This window comes from Mus caroli, chromosome 10, assembly GCF_900094665.2.
Source record: "Mus caroli chromosome 10, CAROLI_EIJ_v1.1, whole genome shotgun sequence".
NCBI classification, from domain to species: Eukaryota; Metazoa; Chordata; class Mammalia; order Rodentia; family Muridae; genus Mus; species Mus caroli.
Window position 1 is genome coordinate 57367762 of NC_034579.1, and position 19953 is coordinate 57387714.

At 45.7% G+C, this 19953-nt stretch overlaps 1 protein-coding gene across 2 annotated transcripts in view; it reads right to left on the minus strand.

Annotated features, from left to right (window-relative positions):
- Positions 1-10661, minus strand: part of Tet1 (tet methylcytosine dioxygenase 1) — a 71442-nt gene extending 60781 nt beyond the window's left edge. For both annotated transcript variants that reach the window (XM_021175119.2, XM_021175118.2), the window contains exon 1: positions 8805-10661. In XM_021175119.2, coding sequence (XP_021030778.1) covers positions 8805-10661 — 1857 coding nt within the window. The remainder of the gene's footprint in view (positions 1-8804) is intronic.
- Between the last annotated feature and the right edge of the window lie 9292 nt (positions 10662-19953).

The window sequence follows — 19953 nt, forward strand, 5'->3', positions numbered from 1 at the left end:
TGTATGAGCCCTCACTCAGTCTGCATGTAAACCTGAATGCCAGAAGAGGGCATCGGATCCCACTGTCAGGAGCCACCATGCTGGGAATTGAGCTCAGGACCTCTGGAAGAGCAGCCAGTGAGCCAGTGAACCCCTGAGCCATCTCTCCAGTCTGGCACATGCCCATATTTAAAAATAAATCAGCCAGGAGGCAGAGGCAGGTGGATCTGAGTTCTAGGCCAGCCTGGTCTACAGAGTGAGTTCCAGAATAGCCAGGGCTACACAGAGAAACCCTGACTCAGAAATAAACAAAAAGAAAGATTGCAGTTTTTGTGAGGCAAATTCCATGTGAGGCCCTTAATTCCATGATTTGAGAGGCAGATGGATCTCACAGTTTGAGGCCACAACCTGGTCAATGTTAGCAAGTTCTAGGATAGCCACAGCTGCAGCGTGACCTTGTCTCAACATGCCCATCCCACCCCCCACCCCCCCAAAAAAAGAGTGACAGCTGTTTCCCAGGGAGTGGAAAAGAGTGTTAGAGAGGAAGGAGAGAGATAAGCCTGGAATTAGCTCAGGCATTTATTCTCCACATTCAGGAGGTTAGAGGGTCCATCCTTTGCCACATAGTGAGAACATGGGCTAACCTAGGTTAAATGAGACCTTGTCTCTAAAGAGTCCATAATATATACATAATATATATATACATATATATATATATACATATACACATATGTATATATGTATATATAAATAAAAAATTGATTGAGCCTCTATCATGGAATACCTCCTATGGCAGGTCTAGAAATGCTATGCTAGATAGTAGTAGGGTTCTAAAAACTTATTATCCAAGCCAGGCTGGTCTACAAAGTGAGTTCCAGGACAGCCAGGACTATACAGAGAGAGAGTTTCACACTATGATCACCAAATTCAACCAACATCTATATGGTACCCACATATACCAGGCACAATGCAGAGAGGAATGAGGGAGAAAAGACCCCTAGCCCCACAAACTAGCCACCAAAGCGATGCATTCATGTGAAATTCTAATTTCACGTGATATTCTGGATGAAAAAGATACAACAAAAACAACCATGGGGCGTGGGCAGCTAGAAAAAAATAAAGTTAATTAAAATTGAAAAAGCAGCCATGAGGTGGTAGCATAGGCCTTTAGCCCCAGGACTTGGGAGGCAGAAGCAGGTGGGATTTAAGGCTAGCCTGAGTTACAGAACAACCAGGTCTACATAGAAAAACCCCATCTTGAAAAAGACAACAATAATAAGGCAAGGTGAAATTTGTATCTAATGAGCCATATGTTCTCTGTGTCACCCAGGGTGGATTTGAAGTCATGAGCTTAAATGGTTCTGCCACCAATCCTCCAGGGTACTAAGATTACAATCATGTCACGTGCGGGAACGAAAACATTTCAAAAGAAGGGCAAAAGATCACCACAGCCCAGGATAAGAAGCGACATCATAATTGTCATGTAACCCGAAATGTGAAACAAAATTATAGTGAAAGCTGGGCTGGGGGAACCCCTGGAGACAGCTACTGTTCAGGAAGTGCTCAGGCCCAGGCAGTACTGGGAGCCTCAAAATGGAGAACCCTCAACAGCGCAGCGAGACACCACACTGTGGAAATAGAAATAGCGAACTGGAGAAGCGAACAGGTAAAAGGTGATACAACAGACTCGCCGGAGGCTGTCCTGACTGTCATGTATGAATTCTGATGCTAAGAACCTGCTATGGTCTGTCTGTCTCTTTCGTCCTCTGATCTCTATAAAAGGGCTACCATGCTCAGAACATACAATACTATGACCTACCTCTCTCTAATACACACACAAGACTTGTTGATAAGACAGTAAGAACCTGCTATGGTCTGTCTGTCTGTCTGTCTTTCATCTTCTAACTTCCACAAAAGGGCTGTGATGCTCAGAACATACTAGGACCTCTCTCTCTCTCTCTCTCTCTCTCTCTCTCTCTCTCTCTCTCTCTCTCTCTCTCTTTTTTTGGTTTTTCAAGACAGAGTTTCTCTGTGTAGCCCTGGCTGTCCTGGAACTCACTCTGTAGATCAGGCTGGCCTCGAATTCAGAAATCTGCCTGCCTCTGGCTCCCAAGTGCTGGGATTAAAGGCATGTGCCACCACGCCTGGCAGGACCCTCTCTTATACTCTCTCTCTCTTATATTCTCTCTCTCTCTCTCTCTCTCACACACACACACACAAGACTTGTTGATAAGACGATACTGTGAAGATGTCTTTGTCTAGCCTGTGAACCCTTCAGAGATCTCTTCAGTAAATTAGCATTTGTTACTTTCAGTCCTGCCCCCAACTGGACACATGTCTGACAAACTCTTTACTACTATAGAATTGAGTGCAGTTGTTAACAGTTGGCAGACTGCTGGCCTAACACGCACAAAGCCCAAGGTTCCAGCCACAGCAAACACATGTTGGTAGACACCTATAATCCCAGTAAGACAGAGGTAGAGAGGCAGGAGGTGGGAAGTTCAAGGTCATCTTTAGCTACACTGCAAGTCTGAGGCCAACCTGGGCTATGAGACCCTGCCTGAGAGTAACCGCTAGTCTTGCACCTGCATCAGGCCCATAGAGACCTCATTGCTGACCCCTCTCCCGTTTCTGTGTCCAGTTTTGTGTGACAAGCCAAAATCTAAATATCCTTAGAAGTTATATTGTTAGCTAGTAATGAAGACAGTCTTCAGGTATGGGTTCTTTTTTGTGGGGGAGGAGGCAAGGAGGAGGGGAGATCTATTTTTCTTTCTTCATTTGTTTCTGAGGCAGGCTCTCCTATAGTCCAGGCTAGCTTTCTATTTAGCCAGGGATGACTTTGAACTCCTGTCTTCACTTCCCAGGAGCTGAGATCAGAGGTTTACTCCAGCATCCTTGGCTTGGTCATTGGGATTTTTTTTTTCTCCTTCTCACTCTGACCTCGAATAGCATTAAATCTCATTCTAGATGGTTGTGAGCCACCATGTGGTTGCTGGGAATTGAACTCAGGACCTCTGGAGAGAAGTCAGTGCTCTTAACCACTGAGTCACCTCACTAGTCTGGTCATTGAGATTTTTGTTTTCTTTTGTTTTGTTTTTGTTTCATTTTGTTTTAAGTAAAGAGACATGGTTATCTTAGAACTCATTCTGTAGATCAGGCTAGTCTTGAACTCAGATCCTCCTGCCTCTACCTCAGAAGTACTGGGACTAAAGGTTTGCACTGGTACCCCCAGCTAGGTTGGTTATTAACAAAGCAGAAGAACTGCTCAATAAAATAAAACATAATTTAAAACAAATTCTTCGGGCTGGTGAGATGGCTCAGTGGGTAAGAGCACCCGACTGCTCTTCCGAAGGTCCGAAGTTCAAATCCCAGCAACCACATGGTGGCTCACAACCACCCGTAATGAGATCTGATGCCCTCTTCTGGTGTGTCTGAAGACAGCTATAGTGTGTACTTACATATAATAAATTAATTAATTAATTAATTAATTAAAAAAAAGAAAAACAAATTCTTAAGTATGGCTCAGCGATTCAGAGCACTTGCTACACGCACTAATTAAGGGCCTGGGTTTCATATTCAGCACCCGCGGTGGCTCCTGGCTTTCTGCATCTAAAGCTGTCTGACTTCTGTGGGCAACATAAAGTGTACATATTTACATACAAACACTCACATACAGAAAAACGAGCAACTCCTTTGACATTTCTGACACCTGGTAAACAAATCTTGCCATCTATAGATGCAAATTAGCTCTCTAAGAAGGAATGTACACACATCGGCAGGGATGTTTTCCTGCATGCAATCTATGTCCCTCCATCCCACATCCCGTGGCTTGAGCTAGAGCTATCCACTGTCATGCCCCTCAGTTCCTCCTATAATTGGCTCCACTTTTGCTCTTTAACACACACACACAAAAAAAAAACTTCACTACAAACTGTTTACATATGAAATATAAAATAAAAAAAAAAGCCATAGAGTGTCACCATGAGGAGAGAAGAAACATTCCTTCACAAACGCTCAGGCATGGAAGCTTCCACTGCACAGACACAAAGAAAGGGTGAGCACTGGCTGCTTCCCGAGAGCGGAGTTCCTCCGTGTGTTTGTGCATGTTCACGTGTGTATGCATGTGTGCACACGAGGTGACCAAGGCTCAAGTTCACCAGAGCTGATCCTCTGGAGACCTTATTTTTTGAAACAGAGTCTTTCAGTGACCCAGAAGCTCACCCAGTTTGGCTAGAGTGGCCCAGTCAGCAAGACATAGGTGCCCTCTACCTCCCCTGAACTGGGATCAGGGCACAAGTGTGTGTGCTCAGCTCTGCATGACTAGTGGGAACCTACTGGGTAGAATGGGTCCCTTTCTGCCTTGATTACTACACAGCCAAGGCTGGCCTCAAACTTGAGGCAAGCTAAACCTTTCTATTTTAAGAACTTGTAGATCATACACACTACATAAACTGGGCTGTGTGAAACACCGAGGAACAAGGCCAAGTGGTGCTCCGTTCACTCCCAAATCCCATCACACTTCTGAAATGTCTGATGCGTGGGCATACCGTACTGAAAGCTCCTGACCTGGGCCACCAGAAGGACATTTCTAGACAGGCATGTTGGCTTGTGCCTGTAATTTCCATAGACAACAGACTAAAGCAGGAGCACTTGTCATTTTGAGACAAGTCTGTGCTATGTCGCTATTTCTAGAAGAGCGTGATGCTACAGTGAAGGTTTGTCTAAGAAATATGCAAGGAGGCTTAGTGGCACGTGACTAATTCAAGCATATAAAAGGTAGAGGCAGCTGGGTGTGGTGGCGAGCGCCTTTAATCCCAGCACTTGGCAGAGGCAGGTGGATTTCTGAGTTGAGGCCAGCCTGGTCTACAGAGTGAGTTCCAGGACAGCCAGGGCTACACAGAGAAACCTTGTCTCGAAAAACAAAAACAAAAAAAGGAATTACAATCCAAAATTTCTTGTAATGGGATCCGATGTCCTCTTCTGATGTGTCTGACAGCTACAGTGTACTCATATACATAAAATAAATAAATGTTTTTTTAAAAAAAGGTAGAGGCAGGTGGATCTCTAAGTTCCACACCAGAAAAGATTACACAGTGAGACCCTATCTCAAAACAGACCACCACCACTACCACCACGACCAACAAAAACAAAATAAAGTTAAAAACAAAAACCAAACCAAACCAAACAACCAACTACACAGACTGACAGAGATGGCCCAGAACCAGCATGGATCTTTACAATATAAGCCAGAATGCTACTGCTAAGGATGACCAAGCAGAACACCTTAACATTTTTCGAATTATCCTGTTAGCTTTTTCTTGCTATGATTTAAAAACAAAACAAAACAGCTTAGGGGAAGAAAGGGTTTATTTTATTTGGTTTGCACAGTCCAACCAATCACAACCCATTATACAAGGAAGTCAGAGCAGGGTCAGAAGCAAAGACCCTGGAGGAGCATTACTGACTGGTCTGAAAGACCTGTTAGCCAGACTCCTGGTTGGCTCCCCACCCCATACATCATCCGGTGAAACAATGCAAAAGCGGCATGACCTACCTCAGCACCTGAGAACTGGAGGTGGGAGGATCAGAAATTCAAGGCCAGCCTTAGCTACATAGTAAGTTTGAGGCCAGCCTGGACTACATTAGCCCTTGTCTCAAAACACCAAATAGTAACTCCTCAATGTGCATTACATTTATTTACTGGTAGGCTGGCTTGCACATCTTGGTGCAAATGTGGAGGTCAGATTTTTCTCCCTCTACCACGTCATGCTGTCAGACTAGAGGCAAGCACCTTTACCTGCTGAGCCCAGTCCTTGGGCCCCACGACAATGTTCTAAGATTGTGATAATAGTTACCTACCTTCACTAAAACAAATGAATTCCCCTTTATTAAAGATCTGAGCAGTAAGGACAACATACAATGTCAATAGAATACCACACCAGAAAACACAAGGGCCAGAGGTACTAATGGACTAGTTTACAGATAATCTGGGCATCAAAGAGGGGTCTGGAGCATATGAATCATTGAAAAACAATGCATGCTTACCATGCAAACAACCATGTATTCAACCCCTCAAGCTAAATAAGAGACTATGATCCATCACCTAATGATAAAAGTCCAGGAGTTGAGTCAAACATCACAGTACACCAAGCAGTTCAGAAGCTAAGGAAGGAGACTCAGAAGATCAAGGGCGGGACTGAAGAGTTGGCTCAGCGGGTAAGAACACTGACTGCTCTTCCAGAGGTCCTGAGTTCAAAATCCCAGCAACCACATGGTGGCTCACAACCATCTGTAATGAGATCTGATGCCCTCTTCTGGTGTGTCTGAAGACAGCTATAGTGTACTTACATATAATAATAAACAAATCTAAAAAACAAAACAAAACACTGCTGCTCTTTCGGAGGACCCAGGTTCAATTCCCAGCACCCTTGGGGCACCTCACAACTGTCAGTAACTCCAGTTCCAGGATATGATATCCTTACCAGATACACATGCAGACAAAACCCCAAAGCACAGAATATATATTTATACATGAAATTCAAGGTCCTCGGTAAGGACACAGCTCACTGTGGGAGGTTCCACCCATACTCTGGTCCCCCTGGGAAGTACAAGAAAGCAGACTGGAACTGGTTTTAATCCTAGTAATGGGGAAATAGAAGCAGGTAAATCTCTGCAAGTTCAAACCCAACCTGGTCTTTCAGGACAGGCAGGGCTACATACAGAGAAACCCTGTCTCAAAAAACCAAAAAAAAAAAACCTCAGAAAAGTAAGCTGGGTGTTCCATGAAGAGTGGGCCAGTGAGTGGCTTCCTCAGTGGCTTCTTCTTCCTTTCCCTGCCTCCAGGGTCCCCCTCCAGGTTCCTGACTGAAATTCCTTCCTTGACTTCTCCCGCTGATGGACTTTACCTTGTGAGCCAAATAAACCTCTCCTGAAAAGCTATCATTCTTGGCTACAGTTAGGGGACAGCCTGGGATATGATCTCAAACAAGATCAGAGACAGACAGGAGCAGATGGGCGTGGGATGGAGGGCAAGCAGATGCCCTCTTGAATACCTTGAATACAAACTGAAGCTGAATTCATGGATCGCTTCTGGGCTTATACATTTTTACTATTTCATCATTTCTTTTTATTGTTTTCTCTTGTTTTTTGAGATAGAGTCTTTCTATGTAGCTTTGGCTGTCCTGGAACTCATTATGTAGGCCAGGTTTGCCTTGAATTTCAGAAATCTGCTTGCCTCTGCCCTTTGCCTCCCAGGTGCTAGGACTAAAACTCATGCCACCATGCCCACCCAGCCTATTCACTTTTAGTGAAATAGGACATATGCTGGTGGCTTTTTTGTATTAGAGATGTATGTGTAAACTATTCATAACTTGTGTGTGTGTGTGTGTGTGTGTGTGTGTGTGTGTGTGTGTGTGTGAGTGTACAATGGTTGCCTGGTTGAAGTAGTTCATACTGTTATCCCAGTACTCAGGAGATAGAGATAGATCGGTGTTAGTTGTAGCCTACATGGTCTAAACAATGTGATTTTGTCACTAAAAAAAATTTTTAAATGGGGGCTGGAGAGATGGCTCAGCGCTTAAGAGCACTGACTGCTCTTCCTGAGGTCCTGAGTTCAATTCCCAGCATTCCCAGAAACCACATGGTGGCTCACAGCCATCTGTAATGGGATCTGATTCTATTCTGTTTGAAGACAGCTACAGTGTACTCATATAATAACGTAAATAAATCTTAAAAAAAAAAAAAGCTGGGAGGTGGTGGTGCAGCACATCTTTAATCCCAGTACTTGGCAGACAGAGGCAGATTTCTGAGTTGGAGGCCAGCCTGGTCTACAAAGTGAGTTCCAGGACAGCCAGGGCTATACAGAGAAACCCTGTCTTGAAAAAAAACAAACAAACACACAAAAATTAAAAAATTAAAAATTTAAACAATTTTATCTTCCCAGACCCCTCCCTACTTTTGGTATTTTTAGAAATGGTCATGCTATATCCTAGGTGGACCTCAACCACAAGGCAATCCTCCTGCCTCAGCATCTGAGTGCTGGGATTAAACAGGTGCCGATGTCATTAAGTATCCATCTGGGGAGACAGCCTTTCAATGCCCATCAACACAGGACTGGCTAATTGTCTAACCCCTTTTCAAAGTCTGAACTAAGCAGGCAGCAGCAGTTTAAGATCTGTAATAGAAGTCCAGAGAAGTTAAAAGACCACTGCAGTTAAAGGTTCACACTCTTCTTAAACGTAAGGGGTCTCAGGTTACCCTGAACTTACTACGTGGTCCAGGTTGGCCTCAAATTCATAGTGACCCTTAATCACTCACGAGCCTATGCCTGACATGGCTGTCGTGAAGTCTGTGGAGAAGGTTCAAGAGTTGATTCTTTCCCTTCCACTATGCAGGTCCCAAGCCTCAAGCTCAGGTTTATCAGACTTGGGGACCTTTCCCCACTGAGCCATCTCGCTGGCCCTTATTTCAATGTTAAAAAAGGATTTATTATTCTGTATGTGCGTCTGCATGCAAGGGTGCTCAGAACCTCACTGTTCTGGGTCTCAGGTAGTCCTGAGCTACCTACCCAACGCAGGACGACTAGAGATTATGGTAAGCCTTGGCTAGCTGCATACAACCTCAGCTATACAAGTCTCAAGATGAAAAACTTAGGTTTGGCTGTCTGAGGCAGCGGCAGGTAAGGGTAGAGAACATGCTTAGCTTGGGGGAACCCGTAGATTCAATCCCCAGCACCAATCTACCACAAAAAGCCATCCACAAATTCTTAGGGGCGGGGACTGATGCTGTGCCAAACACAGGAGATCCCAGCCCCGGGCTGCTCTCACCTGTGCCTGTGAGGTGGCCTCTGGCTTCTTCTTGAGCACCTCGCATTTCCTCTTCTTACAGATCTGGTGGCTGTTCTTTCTGTTCTTGCAGTAGGTGCACTCCCCACAGTTGGCCTTCTGCTGGCAAGGCTCACAGACCCCACACGCCTTGCGCTTCCTCCTCTCCACTGTTGGCGGCGTAGAATTACATGGGAGAGAAGAGGTACTGGCCGGTGTAACTGGCATGGACATCGGTGTAACCGGCATGGACATCGCTGTGGCTTTGACATCAGCTGAGCCAGTGATGCTGACGCGAGAAATCTCTCCTTCCAGTTTGCTGGGAGCAGCCTGAGAACCCTGGGTAAGATCTAATGGGGCATGCTGGACTTCATTCTCGGCTGCGACTGTAAACCCTTGTGGGACGGCTAGGAAAGGGCTACCAAACTGCTTCTCAGCTCGCGTACCGTTTGCAGCTATTACCAGAGGTACTGAACTTGACTCAGAGTTTGGTGGGAGTTGGGAAATGTGTCCTGAGTCCAAAGTTAAGATTGGGGTAGCACCTTGGACTTCAAGACCACAGGAGGCAGAGCTGTGGGGCTCAGGCCCTAAAAGAGGGCTACTGTAGGTAGCAACTGTGTTTGGAGGCTTAGGAAGAAAGATAGGCAGGTCCGGGGTAGCATCCCTATCCATATCCATAGCCACAGTTTCTTGTTGGTTTAGCACAGTAATAGCACCAAGATCCTCTGGTGAGTCTGAGCCCTTGCCCAGGGCCTCAACTTGAACTAAGTTAGCACCAGAAAATCCCCACTGAAGTGGAAGAGTACTAAAGGCCTGTCCTAGGACAGAGGTGGCATCCAGAACTTGATTTGGGTGGCTTCCCACTTGTTCTGGGGTCGTTTTAAGGGTTTTTTCTTGGGGCTTAGTATCAAGGACATCCGGCTGTGAGCCTGCCAAGATGAATCTTATCAGAGCTGTGGGATACACAGACTCATCAAGAGGCATGCAGGTTTTCAGGTCCAATTCAGGAACGATCCTAAAACTGGTGTCTGGAAAGCCATTATGGTCGCTTCCCGTAGGATTCGGAGAAGGATCAGACAGCTTGATAGACTCTACTTGTGAGCTCAAGTCTGCTAACTGATTGCTAGTGTTTTTCTGAGAGGTAACTTCGGGAGTTGATCTTTGGAGCAATGGAGCACACGCTTGAGGGGAAGTGCACTCATTATCAGACATCTGATGAGAAAGTAGTTCTTCACAATGTGTCCCTTCCAGTGGCCAAGAAATTTCTGCTTCCAGGTTCCCAGATGCGGAAATACAGCTTTGGGTATCTTCTATTCTTTGAGGGCAAGACTGGGTTATCTCTTGGCTCTCCCCTTCAACTAAACACCTGTTCTGTTCAGTTACATTCTCTGTGCCTGAGGACATGGTAGCGAGTTGGCTGGGGACTGAATCATTTTCGGAGTGCTTTACCCCCGGCTCCTCCTGGATATTGTGTGTACACTGCTTCTTTGAAGGTGGTACTTTCTTAGGTTTGGGTGTGACTACTGGGCGCTGGGAGAGTCGCCAGCTAAGAGAGGTTCTTCGAAGAGCCATTGTAAACCCGTTGCAAGTTAAGGAGTCTGGGTTCTGAAAAAGATTCATTCGGGCGGCCCCGGCTCGCGTCAGAAAATTCGGCGCCGGTGTCGGGGTTTTGTCTTCCGTTTCCTTCTTACCATCTCTTCTTTTAATTAATTGCTTCAGTTTTCCGGGGTTCACTGCCTTCCCTGATGCCCCATGTCTGACAGCCTGCTTTGATGTCTTCGTCTTCATCTGGATGTCTTTCTTTTTCTGTAGCTTTGTTTTGACTGATTTGGAAGGCTTTGCAGGGCGGGACCGAGACATGGCTGCAGAGTAAGTAAAGATGCAAGGATGTGGGGCACAGTGTCATTGGTCCTTTGCAAAGTCTTCCTTTTGAGGAGAATCTGGAGGTGTTGCCAAGCTTGCTCACCTGAGTTTGGGGTCTAAAATAACAATAGCAAATATTATTATTAGTCCTTTGTACTCTACTAGAAAGAGATTTGCTAAAAACTGAGATTTTTTTGTTTTGTTTTGTTTTTTGTTTTTCGAGCCAGGGTTTCTCTGTGTAGTCCTGGCTGTCCTGGAACTCACTCTGTAGACCAGGCTGGCCTTGAACTCAGAAATCTGCCTGCCTCTGCCTCCCGAGTGCAGGGATTACAGGCGTGCGCCACCACGCCCGACTAAAAAAAAAAAACTGAGAATATTTACTACCAAATGCAGATACTATTTAGCTTGGAAAAGTGGCTCAAGTTTTTATTCCCAGCATTTGGGAGACTGAGTTAGTTGCATGAGTCACAACATTGCCCAGATATTTAGGTAGAGGCAGGATCATCAGGAGTTTGAGGCCATCCATAGCTACATCGTGAATCTGAGGCCAGTCTGGGCTACACAAGATCCTGTCTCATATAAAAGGGAACCTAGACCCGTGGCTTGAAATTAAGGCTGTTGCCTGCTCTTACAGTAGACCTGGGCTCAATTCCCAGCATGCACATGGCGACTCACAACTGTAACTTCAGTCCCAGGCCCTCTTCTTGGCTCCTTAGGCACCAGGCATGCACTCTTGGTGCACAGACAAACATACAGGCAAACACCCATACACAGAAACACAAATTTTCGAATGGTGGTAATGGCATACTCCTTCTTTGATCCCAGCGCTTGAGAGGCAGAGGAAGGTGGTCTCTGAACTCAAGGCCAGCCTGGTCTACAGAGTTCCAGGACAACCAGGGCTACACAGAGAAACCCTATCTCAGAGAAAAATCTTAATTTAAAAAATTTAAAAAGGAAACCACAGGCCGGGCAGTGGTGGCACACACCTTTAATCCCAGCACTTGGGAGACAGAATCTGATGGATTTCTGAGTTTGAGACCAGTCTGGTCTACAGAGTGAGTTCCAGGACAGCCAGGGCTATACAGAGAAACCCTGTCTCGAAAAACGAGAGAAGGGCTGGTGAGATGGCTCAGTGGGTAAGAGCACCCGACTGCTCTTCCGAAGGTCCAGAGTTCAAACCCCAGCAACCACATGGTGGCTCACAACCATCCGCAACGAGATCTGGCGCCCTCTTCTGGAGTGTCTGAAGACAGCTACAGTGTACTTACATATAATAAATAAATAAATAAATAAACGAGAGAAGAGAAGAGAAGAGAAGAGAAGAGAAGAGAAGAGAAGAGAAGAGAAGAGGACCACAGAGCTTTATTTACAAGGAGCTTTACAGCATTGCAGGCATCCTGTGCTTCCCTGTACCCACCTAGGGGGCGCTGTAACTCCAACGCCATAGGTTTATACATGCTGAGGTCACTCACATCCTCAGACACAGTTGCAGATCTTCAGAAAACCAAGAATGATTTTAATAACTGTTTCCATTAAGAACTGACGTCCATTTCAATCTCTCAATGTAACACCGTCAAGGTATGTTTTGTTTTTTGTTTTTTAATCTATCACGATGGTAGAGCTATAGAAGCATATATAAACTTATAGAAGCATATAATCTTGGTACTGGAAAGAAAATTTAAATTCATGTATGTGGGCCAGTACTGGATAAGCCAGAGGTTGCCCTGGGATCTGCTTTTAAAAGTAGTTTACAAATTGATTTGTCAATTGTTTTTTTTTTTTTTAAATGAAGTGCAAACTCAAAGAAACTCAATGTGTAGTTAAATTACCGCTCATGATTTAGCATCCAAAACATAGACGTGGCAAAGGAAACAGAAATACCAAAGAAATGAGAAGGTGACGGAGGATTCGAAGAGCAGGTCTTTTCACAACTGAACAGTCCCCCACCCCTTTTTTAAAAGGAGGTCTTGAAAGAGGTCAGTGACCCCTAAAATCCCATCTATACGGGAAGAAAGTGACTAAAACAGGCAGGCAAGCTTCAGAGACAATCAGAAGAAACCATGGGCCCCTTGAACTTAATCACTATGCAGGCACAGATACAATGTAACCTCTTGTGATAAACTAAGGTGTCTCCAAGGGATAGATTCTTTTTGAAAACTGTGGGGGAGGACCAAAAAAAAGGGGGCATAATGTAAATAGTATTAAATGAGTCTATAATATGAATTAATTATCAAAGGTGCCCTAAAATTAATTTTTAATTTTATAAACATTGAGCCAGGTATGGCAGCAGAAGTCTTTAATCCCAGCATCTCTGCTTTAACCAAAGCAGAGGCTCTAAGGCCATTCCAGGACAGCAAGGGAAACCCTGTCTCAATATAAAAAATAATTTATAGGGCTGGAGAGATGGCTCAGTGGTTAAGAGCCATGGTGGCTCACTCTCTTCTGGTGTGTCTGAAGGCAGTGATACTGTACTCACATACATGAAATAAATAAATCGTTTTTTAAAAAAAATAAATTTATAGGCTAAATTTATAAAACTAAATAAATTAAAAGCCCAGCTGGAGAGGGTGCCATAGACCCTTAATCCCAGCACTCCAGAGGCACAGACAATAAGATTGGTGAGTTCCAAACAAGCTTAGAGTACAAAGCAAGCTCCAAACCAGCCAGGACTATCTCAAAACAAAATACAAGAAGAAGCCAGATGTGGTGGACACTGGTAATCCGAACAAGTAACCCGAGGTAACACGGAGGAAGACTCAAGGCCATTCTGCACAGCAGTAGATACACAGCAGACAGACTCACAAGTGTGAAACCTGGTCTACTATCAGTCAGCAAGCAGAGTTCAAAGCTACTTCTAGGACAGTCCAGGCTACATAAAAGAGCTTGTCCCCAAACTAAACTAAATAGTAAAGAAAAGTGCCATGGTGGGTGATAGATGCCAATAATTCCACTACTTGTAAGGTGAAAACTGGAGGGTCATGTTCAAGGCTGTCTTCAGCCACGTGGGGGTTGAGGGATAGAAACTAGTCTGAGGTAGTTTTGGGAAAACTCAGTTTCATTCAGGCTTAGCAGTACAGGCCTGTAATCCCAAGTACCCGAACTGCTCAGGCAGACCCAGCTGAGACCCCTGTCTCACAATGACAGGAAAAGGGGCTGGGGATGCAGCTCCGTGGTAGAGAGCTTACCTCTCGTGTCTGAAGCCCTAGGTTCAATTCTCAACATCAGTAAATGAGTAATTAAATAAGAAAATAATAAGCCGGGCAGTGGTGGCGCACACCTTTAATTCCAGCACTTGGGAGGCAGAGGCAGGTGGATATCTGAGTTCAAGGCCAGCCTGGTCTACAAAGTGAGTTCCAGGANAAAAAAAAAAAAAAAAAAAAAAAAAAAAAAAGTACTTCTAAATGTTTTACTTACTCTAACCTAGAATATATCTGAATATATCCGGATATCTCTGCAATACAGATATAAGTATATACCTGGTACCCATCTTAATAAATATATATAGCAAGGCCCAGGAAGGGGAGCCATGTGTAATTAACTGACAGGATCCTATTGAGTCCTTATTGTCCAGGAAGGAAAATGAAAATAAAACTAGTCAGAGATGACACTGAGGGGTGTGGGGGTGGGGGAGTGGCAGGTGGACCTCATGAGTTCAAGGCCAGCCTGGTCTACAGAGCAAGTTCCAGGGTAGCCAGAGCTACACAGAGAAACCCTGTCTTCAAAAACAAAATAAAAGTATTTATCCCCTTTACCTAAAAAATGAAAGGCTAGCTTCCTAACAATACCAGTAGGCCGTGAATTACAGTATTGATGGCACCATCCGGGAACTTCCTCTCCCTCGAAAACCTCTCCTCTTGCTGTACCTCAGGAAGTCCCCTGAGCAGGCAATGACTGCTGCACTTTCTTAAGTAACCATTGAGTCCACACGCCAATTTGAAATAACACTGCAATCCTTCCAGCAGCCGCCAGTGCTCCAAAGTGTCATTTGCATGCCTAAAGCTACTTGCAAACTGATTTCAGGCCCAGAGAACATAAAGGCTTTTCTCCTGGACAACCAAACCAAACCCCAAGGCTAATATAAGACTTATTAAAAGCATTTTCTGAAAAAAGTTGACACCGGGCTGGATTTCCCCACAACTAGCTTCTACATTGAAAGGAGGGGGGTGGGGGGGCTATCTCAGGAAGTGTGAAAGCCTGGGGCGCTCGGAGAGGCTGCTCAGGGAAATGCAGCTGAAAGCTGCCTCCTTCCATATGTAAAACACCTCGGACACCCCACGGGGGCAGGGCCGGGTGGGGGACGCGAAGAGAACCAAAATGGAAGAGAACAAGGGAAAAATGAGGTTAAAAGTCTCTTCCAAAAGCCAGGCAGTTTAAGGAAGAACAGGAAAAGGCTAAGGAACAGTATCTTATATATAATTTTAAAAGGTGAAAAGATAGAAATCCAAACGACTGAGCAAAGCCAAGAATTCACAAGAATGTAAGGAGTTAAAGACAACAGAAGAGAACTGAGGTCAGGTAGGGGAAGGAGAATCAAATAACATACAGGTTAAAAAAAAAACTTTTTTTTTTTTTTTTTTTTTTTTTTTTAGGACAAGGGGGAAAAGAAATGAAGGAGGCAGGAAGGATGTGTCCAGAAGGTGGGGGAGGGGAAGAAGCTAGATAAGGAAGAGACAAAGGGTGAGGAGGGTGTCTCCAACCTCTGACCCACCCCTTTGGCGGAAGCAGGGAATCTGAGAGCAATAGTTAACTCATTAAAATGTTGAGTTCTACTGTCATTTAGTCCAGCCTACTAAAGACTGTATCCTATTCCTCCAAATGTTTATTTTTAAAAAGACCCCAATTCACAATGCTTAATTGGGGAAATGAAGACAAGGGCATTGCCTTATATGATCAATGAAGATGTGCAATCACAGCCAGGAACACTGGCTGAGCAAGGCAGGAGTATCACCTCGAGGACCAGAGGCAACAGAGTGAAAGCCACCAGAATACCAGGTGGAGGGTGCATATCTGTAATCCCAATATTCAGGAGGCTAAAGCTAGAGGAGTCATAAGTTCGAGGCCAGCTTCTGCCAGTAAAGGTCAAGTCAGCCTGGAATAGAGTGACACCTAACCACACAAAAATTCTTTAAAACAGACCTCAAAACCCAGGAAGCCATAAACTGTATCATCTGAGATTCTTTTTAATTATTAGTGGCTGGTCTGCAAACATTAAGCTTCACCATAGCCATAAATACCTAATAAACTATATTCAGTTGTGTGTAACTGAATCTAAACATACTTTCCAAATTGTTTTTGCCTCAAGAAACCAATACCTGCAGGGTGGTGGTGGCGCAGGCCTTTAATCCCAGCACTCTGGAGGCAGAGGCAGGCGGATTTCTGAGTTTGAGGCCAGCCTGGTCTACAACGTGAGTTCCGGGACTATAGAGAGAAAAAAAAAACCAAAACAAAAAAAGGAAGAAAGGAAAGAAAAGAAAAGAGAAAGGAAAAGGAAAGGAAAGAAAGAAAACAATCCCTGAGGGGAAGGACTGCTTTATGGCGCCCCCTCGTCCAATCATCCGTGCAAACCAATCCCATCGTGGTAGTCCCAAGGTCTGGAAAGTCATTGCAAACTTTTCCTCACTAACCGGTCAGCTCAGGATGGTCGGTTCACTTGGAAAGAGTTGCGGGGTGGGTAAGTCAGGGAATCCTTTTTGTTTGTTTTTTTTTGGGGGGGGTGCTTTTTGTTTGTTTGTTTTTTCGAGACAGGGTTTCTCTGTATAGCCCTGGCTGTCCTGCTACTCGCTCTGTAGACCAGGCTGGCCTGGAACTCAGAAATCCGCCTGCCTCTGCCTCCGGAGCACTGGGTGGGATTAAAGGCGTGCTCCACCACACCCTGCTGAGTCAGGGAATCCTTATCGCTGCTCCGGAATTAAGTCTTAGAGTCACATTAATTTTAGTGGGTCAGAAACGGACCCAGTTCAGTTCCCAAAGAGTAACTGGAGCCCGATACTTCTTTCCTGACTTATTCCTGTGGATTAATGGGCGAACACTGGAGGTGAAGGAAGAGAGTAAGAGAAAGGGGAAGTTGCTTTTTCAGACTGGTCTCACTACACAGCCCTAGCTGTCCTGAAACTCACGGAGATCTCAATGCCTTTATCAAGCCAGCGCTAGAATAGACGAGCACACCCCTCCGGAAAAAGGAAGATTTGCTTCTCTACCCCGCGGAGTAGGCGGTGGTCTCTTCTGCCAAGGCGGGGACCCGGAGCTCCGGGCGCTCACGTGCAGCACGATAGGTCTTAGGCACTCACTCTGCTGCTGCGAGCACGCGTACGCCCTCAATCCCCTCTCCAGGATCCCAGAACCAGTCAGTAGCATTCCAAAAACTTGCGTTTCTGTGCTGGCAACATATCCTATCCTACTTTCTTGCTTCTTCTTGAACCTCCCAATACCGGGCGAGCCTTTCCCAGACCTCCAGATCCCCTGCACTCCCGAAGTGGCTCCCCAGCAACCCCTCTCCCTAGGGTTCATCCGCGAAGGATGGGGGTGGATCTCAAACGCGTGAGACGCTTCTGCACCCGACAGCTCGCACTCCCCACTCCCCGCTGGCAAAAGCTCTCGCCTCCCTACCGGCAGAGACTCCCAGACTTTCTAAGAACTCCTGTCTGGTGACTTCCCGGAGGCCACACATGCGTTTCCCCTACAGTATCTCCAGTTGATCCCAAGTCTGGAGGTCCCCAAGCGAACCGGTCCTAGCCAGGGCTAACTAAACTTTCTGGGGAGCGCTGTAAGGTCCCCCGCGAGCATTGTTAGTCACCCGCCACGAAATACCCGGAGCGGCCCGGGATAAGGGGGTCGTGGCGCGGAGTTGACTCGCACAAGTCATCACCGAGCATCGCGGGATGCAAAGTCCCAGCCCGATCGAGATCCGCCCCCCAGCTCCGTCCCGCCACGGAGTAGTACCCTCTCCCAACTCCCCTGCTCTTTGCTGCCACCCCAGCTCACCCTAAACTTGCCTCTGGATCCCAAGGCAGCGCGGGTCACCCCTGCTCCAAGCGTGCACCAATCCTTGGACAAACTTTCCAGGGGCTCTTCGTCCGCGCAACTTTGGAGCCTGGGGCTCCGGCACGCGCCAAGGAGTTCAGGCGGGCCTAGGATGGAAACTTACCATCCGGCATGGTCAGGGCCCGAGCACCCGGAGTGGGGAGCTGCTCCGCGAATGTTCCCGTTGAAGAGGCAGGTAGAGGTACATGGCCAGGGAGGGAGAGGACGTCCAGGGGAGAATACAGACCCCGGGATTGTACACACCAGTTGCAGAGTGCAGTGTTCCACGAGCGGAGTGCGCGGGTACTCCCAGCCAGGTCAGCCTCCGTCCCCCCCCAGAGCAGCGGTGTCTCCCCAGTACAGACCTCTAGGAGTGTAGCTGGGGCACAGCCTTTGCTGGACCCTGTACCGCTGAGCGAGAGGCAAAATGCGAGCTGGATTTTCCCAAATCGGAGCCGGACTCCTCTCGACCCTTCTCCTGTCCACTCCTTCCTAGGCTTTCCCGAAATTCAGTCCGCGCTCCCTCCCCTTTTTTGTTAGGTCAAAGGAGAGTGTTGAAATCTACAGGTCACCATCTCTTTCAGTGATGGGAGGAAGAGTATCTCGAAAATGGATGTTTCCAGAAGCTAGCCGGGTCATCCAGGTGAGGTAGCATCCTGGAGGTGTCAAACCAACTTCAAGACCAAAGAGAAAACAAATTAGCCTTGATTTTTCTCCTACATCTGTATTTTGATTAGCCATTGACTGCGGACTCATTAGTGATCATAATCACTTTATAGGAAATGGAAATGCAGTAAGAGAGAAATTCCGGCGATGAGGTTCAGGCTTGACTCTAACTAGGCATATCCCAAGGTTAGATAGCTTTCTCTTCTTCCAAAAGTCTGCCCTTAGACAAGGTACTCTACTGCTTCAGGTGGAAGGGAGAAGAAAACTGGCTTGTGGCTTTACACTCCCCCAATTCCACACCTGAACTGTGGTATTATGAGTCCTTTATAAATGTCCCTCGATAGCCGGGCAGATGCCTTTAATTACAGCACTTGGGGGACAGAGGCAAGTGGATTTATATGTCCCTAGATTGTTCGGAGAAATAGTCCCAAACTGTCAAGCTTACACCCTAAATAAATCCTTTAAGTGTATTCTTAACTAGGTACCAGCTATAACGGGTTTGTTTGTTTAACTTTCAAAAGTCTCTGTGTAGCCCAGGCTGCCCTCAAAGGCAGGAATCTTCCAGCCACAGCCTTTCTAGTGCTGGGATTATAAAGTAACCTGATTGGAGGTCAGAAATGCACTTCTAGCTGAGTTCTGCTCAGAAGTGAAGACTGAGGCCTCGATTTAATCTTTGCAATAGAAAAAAGCAAACCTGGCTCACTCTTTTTTTCTCCCTTTTTCTTTCATTTCCTTTCTCTATTAGATTTTGACCTTGAACTGATTCTCCTTTTCCTACCTATAAAGGGCTAGAAATATTGACAGATAAGTTTTTAGACAAATAAGACAAAACACTCTAGCAAAACCAAGCAAGCCTCTCTTTTCCAGCCAGCCTTATTACAGTGAGACCCTGTCATTTTTCTTTAAGATTTTATTTATTTATTTTATATATATGACAAGTATACTATAGCTGTCTTCAGACACACCAGAAGAGGACATGCAATCCTGTTACAAAGGTTGTAGGCCACACCATGTGGTTTCTGGGATTTGAACTCAGGACCTTTGGAAGAGAAGTAAATGTTCTTAACCACTGAGCCATCTCTCCAGCCCCAACACCCATGTTAAAGGAAACTCTGTTATTTTAATTTTTTGTTTTGTTTTGTTTTTTTGAGACAGGGTGTCTCTGTGTAGCCCTGGCTGTCCTGGAACTTACTTTGCAGACCAAGCTGGCCTCTGGACTCAGAAAGCCACCTGTCTCTGCCTCCCGAGTGCTGGGATTAAAAGCTTGCACCACCACGCCGGGCTTAAATTTTTCTTTTCTCAAAATACAAACAACAACAAAAAAATTCTTTTCAAGTTGGGCCTTTGGGAGGCAACATTTGGAATGTAAATAATTTGGGGGGGGGGGAGACAGGGTTTCTCTGTATAGCTCTGGCTGTCCTGGAACTCGCTTTGTAGACCAAGCTGTCCTGGAACTCAGAAATCCTCCTGCCTCTAATAAATTTAATTTTTTTTTTTTAAGATTTATTTATTGATTATATGTAAGTACACTGTAGCTGTCTTCAGACACTCCAGAAGAGGGCGCCAGATCTCGTTACGGATGGTTGTGAGCCACCATGTGGTT